General features: G+C 47.2%; 1 protein-coding gene across 4 annotated transcripts in view; it reads right to left on the bottom strand.

The window, feature by feature from the left end:
• CCDC93 (CCC complex scaffolding subunit CCDC93) overlaps positions 1-4,141 on the bottom strand; it is an 87,260-nt gene extending 83,119 nt beyond the window's left edge. For 3 of the 4 annotated variants that reach the window (XR_003001736.1, XM_024734478.1, XM_024734475.1), the window contains exon 1: positions 3,926-4,111. Coding sequence is in view for 3 of the 4 variants with exons in the window: in XM_024734478.1 (XP_024590246.1) it covers positions 3,926-3,967 (42 nt within the window). In the remaining variant the exon portion in view is untranslated. Of the gene's footprint in view, positions 1-3,925 lie in introns of all 4 variants that reach the window. The other variant, XM_024734476.1, reaches the window with a different exon arrangement.
• Between the last annotated feature and the right edge of the window lie 3,539 nt (positions 4,142-7,680).

Here is a 7,680-nt window from a genome sequence, read left to right as displayed (position 1 = left end):
GGGGGGGGGGGGGGGGCGGAGAAGACGTGCACAGGTGATATGGACTGTCCATCAGGTGTGAAGGAATCCAGGGAAAGGAAGATTCCAGCACATTACCACCCTGTTCTCTAACATGTGACTTGTATGGCAGGCTTCTCGACTGGATTATAAACTCCTTTCAGACGGAACAGGTAGTTTGTTTTGTTTAAGTTTATACTCATCTTGGTCCTAGAAGTTACTGACAAGAGGGGCAAGAACAAAGAATTCAAACATGTGTCTCCATCTGCACTTTGATCTCTACAGCAAATATAAGGAAGGCTTTCAACCCAGATATATTACGGGGAGATTACTACCACATAACAGGATTGCCTTAAAAAGAAAAAATTCACTTAATACATTTAAATAAGGACTTTATTTAAATGTTTTTAATTAATATCCTACCTCCGCTCTCAGGTTGTTTATCTACAAGTTCAATATATCTAAATATTCCAGTACTTTTGCCTCCATTTACTTTCCTGAACTGTACCTTTCCTGACTTCCATTATTGCAGAAAATAAAAAACTACTACCTCTCTACAGAAAACAATGCCAAGGTACCCTGTTTTAAATCCTCATACCCACCTCTGACTACTCCCTTACCCAACAATGCCTGCTAAATCTTCCTTAACTACGCAGCTCACATTTATCCTCCCTTCCCTTTTCTTTGCACATTATGCCAGGACTATGGCAACTGCCTCTCAATCTTCCTTCCCTGTTAATTTGTCTTGCTCCTTCCTTCCGAAATCACAGCTTTCTCATCATCCCTCTTCAGCTCGGCCCCCAGCCCTCATCATTAAGGCATCATTCACTGTCTATCAGATAAATTCCAAACGTCTTGGTTTGGCATTCAGATCTTGGGCTGCAACCTATCTTTTCAGCTTCATCCTTTACCTCCTGCCAAAACAATACAGACATGGCTGTGGCCAAGCTAAACAAGCCCTGTTCACTCTCATTCCTTCACGGCTCTCCTGATATTCTCTAACCACCCAGACACCATCTTCAACCCCTAGCTCCTATTTAATGTCAACCCTACAGCCTAAAGTGGTCACTCCTCTGCATTTCTATTTTATTTATAGTCCGTCATTCATACAATTATCAACCTCTTCTGAGTGAGATGTCTGGTGTTAACGGACACGCCAGTCTCTCCAAATAGACTATTAGCTGGTTCAGGGGAGGACCCATATATTCCATATATTATCCACCCACGTTTACTCCTCTGTTCTGAACAGCATTAGGCTCCAAGCACACACTTGTTAAGTATGGAATGACACGCTCAAACATTACGTAAAGTCCATGACCTAAGCCAGTCTCGTATTAACAAAATGTTTTCATAGTCGTGACACTGATAATGGAAATTCAAGTTTATTTTAAAGGACAAACTGCCAGGAGAAGGGGCACACATGTAGGGCTTCCCTGGTGGTGCAGTGGTTGAGAGTCCGTCTGCCGACGCTGGGGACACGAGTTCATCCTGCCCCAGTCCGGGAAGATTCCACGTGCCGCGGAGCGGCTGGGCCCGTGAGCCATGGCCGCTGAGCCTGCGCTTCCGGAGCCTGTGCTCCGCAATGGGAGAGGCCACAGCAGTGGGAGGCCCGTGTACCACAAAAAAAAAAAAAAAAAAAAATCCAAAAAAAAAAAAAAAAAAAAAAAAAGAAGGAGCACACATAGCTGGACATAGAACTATTCACGTGACTGTTAATCTCTTGCAGTGTGTGGTGATGGAAGAGACAGCCTTGCAACACTGCTCCGTTTACTTCCGTCTCAAAGGACCCTGGTCTGGCCTATCAAAGATTCTGAAGGTTAGAATTCACTAATTCCTAGGAGACATGCAGAAGTAAATATTAATTATTCACACATTCTCTTCCTTGGCAAAAGATCTGTGATGGTTGAGAACCATCTACAAGTCAAGAGACACAAAGAGAAGAGAAAATAAAGAATAGTTATGGTTCATAAAAATAGTATAGAAAAGGAAAATGGATGATATAAGTATTTTCTTAAAACTCCCGGGATGTAAAACAGGAACCCTTCATTCGTTCAATCATTTATCATGAAAACGCTTCCAAGAAGAGGACAAGACATCTGGGGAAGGGCATCCCTGCCTCAGCCTGCACCTAATGAGCACCCACTGCCCACACCATGGCAGGTGCCTGGCCCATGCTTCCCAGCCACTTATCCCACGAATGGAGAAGTGTACTTTTGCAATGCACCCTGCGAAGTAACTTTTTAGCACGAGACAATGAATGGAGAATGTTAATAGGACTCCAAATTCAATTCACAGATTAACACTAAAACAAAATGTAAAAGGGTCACTGGCTAATGTGCAGGGAATGAAAGAATATCCTCTCTTTAAGCCATAAAACGTCACCAGGCTGGGTAATACATCCCATTGTTAAAACTAAAATTCTGATAAAGATGAATGCTGTGAGCTCTTAAACCAGGCACACTAAATTATCAGTTGTCTGATACTGGAGTTCACATAAGCTGGAAGGCAGGGCCACGTCTAACTATATCTCTATCCTTCACATACATACAATAAAGGGCTTACAAAATTGAATTTAATTAACCGGACTAGTGACAGCTTAATGACATATTCATATGTACTGGTCTTTGAACGATGTGATAATAATTGGATTATTATATTCACCCTGTTTTCCTCCCAATTGCCAGGAACTTGGAAAAGTGACAAATTAGACCCAGTCTCCTGACAGTGAAGGGTTAAGCAAAGGACAAACAGGGGCAAGTTGCTTTTTATTTTAGAAAGATTCTACTGGTAGTACAGTGGGACAATGAAAATGTCAGAAAACTTGCTAGGTTTTCTAGAGATAACAAAATGGATTTGCATTCTGGGAGCACACACTGACAGCTTAAGTCTGTCCTTCCATTAGTACACGTCCAGCTTTTATGCACAGAACAGTGACCCCTCAATTAGTGGTACTAGTGGGCTTTAAGAACTAAGGATACGGGGAGAGGGGAAAAGAAGCAAGATTGGCCACAGGCAGCTAAGTGTGAAGGGACCATGCAGCATGTCAAGGAATCAGTCCCTCTGACAAATGCCTGCTTCAGAACCCCAGAAAGGGGACAGAGGTGCAGCGTGGATTCCATTTCTTTCAGGAATCTAGTAAACTAGACTAGCTTTTGAGCAAATCAATTGGAATAGAGGACAGATGCAAGCCACCTATGCAAACCACCTAGCTAAGTGATATTTGCAGCCAAAAGGAAATGCACTTTTCCTCTCCTTCCAGGTAATGTGTATGTAAATCCAGAAACCTTTGATCATCCTGTCCCTCAGGACCAAGTGAGTACTTAATAACAAACACCTCCCTTCTGGAGAAGCAGCGACGGTTTCCGCCCGGCCACTCCGCACGGCTCCCAAACTTCCTCCCGCCGGACCGGCGGGGCGTGGGGACAAACGCAGGGCGGCATTCCCTCCCGATAGCAAGGCGTCGGGTGCCGGCCGCCAGGACCCCGTGGGCCCGGGGAGGTGGCGGCCGGCGCCACAAGGTCACCGCCCTTTGCACAACCCGAGCCCGGACCGTCCCAGCGCGCGTCTCGTGACTACTGGGCGCAGCACCCCATGTCCTCGAGGCGAGGCGAGCCGAGCGGCGCCGGGGATCGCGGGGGACTGCCGGGGGAAGCCGGAGAGGTGGGACCCCAGGCCCCGCGGGGCCTGGTGCTGCGTCGGCGCAGGTATTGGGCTGGGAAGGCTCCCTCCGTCCCGGGAGAGCCGGCACCGGCTGAAGTTTGTCCCCGCCCACGCCCACACTTGCTCAGCCCCCAGCGGACAGGGCCGGTGCTCCCGACGGTGGACACACCTGAGAGAGGGGGCGGGGCGCCCTAATCACAGGCTGCCCCGTGGGCTTGGCCCTCTTTCGGAAACCCGGACGTGTCAGGGCGGGAGGGGGGTTCCTTACCTCCGGGAGACCCTGGCCTTCAGGCCCCTTGGGCAACCCCATGATCTCGTCGGACTGCCGTGCGGCGGCAGCGAAGCCCGCGGAGCGTCCGGAGGAAGCTGTCCCCAGCCCCGAAGCTGCTACCGGGGTGGAGTGCAAAGCGGTAACTTCCTCCCGCCGCTGCCGCCGCCGCCGCCGCCGCCGCAGCCGGCCGGGAGCTCCCCAGCCCGGCGGAGCATGCGCGTTGGGGCGGGAGCGCTGCGCAACTGCGCCTGCGCGAGGGCAGGTCCGGGAGAGGTCCGGACTCGATCTGGAGCGTGAGCTGCAGTCCAGGCCGCCTGCCGAGCTCCAGGTTCTGCGGAGCTTCGCGCCGGGGCTCTGTATTTTCCTCGAGGTGCTTTATAAAAGGGATTATTCTTCTATCTTGGGGAAATTTTGCATCCTGGTTTCCGTCTCTGCTTCTCACGGGCATCAGATGCCCCAAGTGGGTTCGGTCCTCTCCGCGAGCTGGACTTCGGAAGCCCGCTTGCTTCCGGGTCAAGGCTTGAGCACTGATGAGCTTGGCGATTCAGACCCAGCTGGTTGTGGCTCAGAATCGGGGTGTCCCCTGATTAACGCGCGCTTGGGTAAACTTCTTGATATACGGACCAGGGAACCGAGTACCCGAAGAAGGATTCTTCAGCTCGCTGCCTCCCCAGTGTCCGAGCCAGTGTTCCCCGGGAACTCACCCCCACCATCCCCAGTTTCGGGTTCTTCCTGAGGAGAAGGTCATCTCTGAGAACGCGACTCCAGTATTGACGTCATTTTAGCTACATCATTTACCTGAAGCACCCCTTGTCTGTCCCAGAGGATGGCAGCTATGTAAAGGAGTGGTGTCCCTAGCCACAAGCCCCTCGCACCCGCTCCATAATGGGGTTCTCCAGACTTTTTTGTTCAAGCGATGAAGAAAGAGGTGACATGTGAAAACTTTTCTGTAGGGAAGATCCTTCCCTCTGTGAGTGTGTAGGGTGGGGCGGGGGGAAGGGGCAGAGCGAGGAGTGTGAGGCTATGAGCCCCTTGAGATCAAAGAGGTTGTGTGTGTGTTCCTCTCTGCATCCCCAGCATCTTAAAAAGTAGGTACTCAGTTAATGTTTGTCCTTGAAGAAATTCTTTGTGCCTTTTGTACTCCTCAAGTTTATCCTGACAGAACAGAGATTACTCTGGAACCAGAGTATACAAATTGTTGGAAGCATCCTAAGAATGACCATTTCCTTCTAAAATGTAGCTGGTAAATATTGCTAACAGTATTTAGCAGTAATTTGAATATGCAAATTAAGGTGCTATGAGAACTCTCTTGACTGTGTTGTGTGATATTTTGCTCTCACCCATTGTGAAGCCAGTGAAACTCAGTGTCTAAGGTGCCCACACTCATAACTTCCCAGATGTGTTATCTTTGTAATCTTAAAATTGTCCTTCCCTGAGATGGTATAGGATGAGGGGAACTAAAGGTGGATAATTTGTAGCCATTGTTGAATGACCAGACAGGTGTTGATGCCTAGGGAACGGGTAGCACAATCTCACATAGCAGCAAGCCTAAATAGCTGTATTTAAAGTAGCTTGGGGAATAGGGCCTGGAGAATAATAGGACTCAGGTAGGCCACACTGGACTTCCCTGTTGTAAATGACTTTGCAATGTTTTAAATAAACATGAGCAGCTATCTTTCCCAGTAAGAAACCATCCTGTCTGTGTAGGGTGACAGCAGCAGAGTCAGGGTGGCAGCATGCCTTTTTTTTTTTTTTTAAAGATCCAGCAAGGGGTCTTCCCTGGTGGCGCAGTGCTTAAGAATCCTCCTGCCAATGTAGGGGACACGTGTTCGAGCCCTGGTCTGGGAAGATCCCACATGCCGCAGAGCAACTAAGCTTGTGCACCACAACTACTGAGCCTACGCTCTAGAGCCTGCAAGCCACAACTACTCAGCCTGCGCACCACAACTACTGAAGTCCGTGCACCTAGAGCCTGTGCTCCACAACAAGAGAAGCCACCGCAATGAAAAGCCTACACATTGCAACAAAGAGTAGCCCCTGCTCACCACAACTAGAAAAATCCCGTGCGCAGCAATGAAGACCCAACACAGCCAAAAATAAAATAAAAAATAAATAAGAAAATTTGTATTAAAAAAAAAAGAATCCAGCAAAATAGCCATGGCAACAATCAAGAAAGCTTGAATAGGACCCCAGTGTTCATTGCAGCACTATTTACAATAGCCAGGACATGGAAGCAACCTTAATGTCCATCAACAGAAGAATGGATAAAGAAGATGTGGTACATATATACAATGGAATATTACTCAGCCATAAAAAGGAATGAAATCGTGTGATTTGCAGAGACGTGGATGGACCTAGAGACTGTCATACAGAGTGAAGTAAGTCAGAAAGAGAAAAATATGCTATAATATCACTTATATGTGGAATCTAGAAAAATGATACAGGTGAACGTATTTGTGAAACAGAAATAGAGACACAGAGGTAAGGAACAGACGTATGGATACCAGGGGAGGTGGGATGAATTGGGAGATTGGAAGTGACATATATACACTACTATGTATAAAATAGATAACTAATGAGAACCTACTGTATAGCACACAGAACTCCACTCAGTGCTCTGTGGTAACCTAAATGGGAAGGAAATCCAAAAAAGAGCAGATATATATGTATATGTATGGCTGATTCACTTTTCCGTACAGCAGAAACTAACACAACATTGTAAAGCAACTATACCCCAATAAAAAATAATAAAAAAAGAAAAAATAAAAAGAAAGCTTGAGTAGGGACTTCCCTGGTGGTCCAGTGGTTAAGAATCCACCTCCCAATGCAGGGGACGCAGGTTCGATCCCTGGTCAGGGGACTAAGATCCCATATGCCATGGGGCAACTAAGCCCCTGTGCCGAAACTACTGAGCCCACACGCCACTACGGAGCCCACGTGCTCTGGAGCCCATGCACCACAACTAGAGAGAACCCTGCGCACTGCAACAAAGAGCCCATGCATCGCAACAAAGATCCCACGTGCGACAACTAAGACCCAATACAGCCAAAAATAAATAAATAAATAAATAAAATAAACATGAAAAAAAAGAGCATCTCATCACAAGAAAAACAATTAAAAAAAAGAAAGAAAGAAAGTTTGAGTAGCCCAAACCTTCTCTAAGGTTTGCCTTAGAGAAGACCTCAAACAGATAATATCAGAAGAGGAGGTTTGTGAGGGTTCAGATAAATGCATCTCTCCCCTTCTTCTGGCTCAGGGTACCCATACACACATTTTATCTCCCTAGTGGGGTATTTGGGGATTAAGGATCACTCTGTCCCTCCTCTGCACATCCAGTACAGAGATGTGTGATGTTCTTCTAAGTGCAAGATTCTCGGGAACTCCACAGATACTTTCCTTTTCCAGGTAAAAGGTTGCTATAGTAAAGAGCTTCCTGTTAGGATCACCTTTATCCTGGGTGACAGTTTTACAAAGCCTCAGTCATTCTGTCCTCATGTTTCTCCCAGCTCTTCCACTCCAGGGCTCTTACTGTAACCAAGAAGGGGAATTGTGAAGTCTTGAAGCAGGAATTTAGACAGCAACTGTGGATGTTTAGAAAAGTAGAGTGACACAATTTAGGGCACATAGCATGTTATTGGCAGTGCTTGGACTAGAGCCCCAAATTTCTTATTCACAGTGTCCTTTTATCCTTCCATCATCCATCCAACAAATACTCCTGAGTTTCTTTTACATCAGTGGCTCTCAAATTTGGC

Source organism: Neophocaena asiaeorientalis, unplaced genomic scaffold (genome assembly GCF_003031525.2).
Source record: "Neophocaena asiaeorientalis asiaeorientalis breed wild unplaced genomic scaffold, Neophocaena_asiaeorientalis_V1.1 scaffold32, whole genome shotgun sequence".
Lineage (NCBI taxonomy): Eukaryota > Metazoa > Chordata > Mammalia > Artiodactyla > Phocoenidae > Neophocaena > Neophocaena asiaeorientalis.
This window is presented reverse-complemented; position numbering and strand designations above follow the sequence as displayed.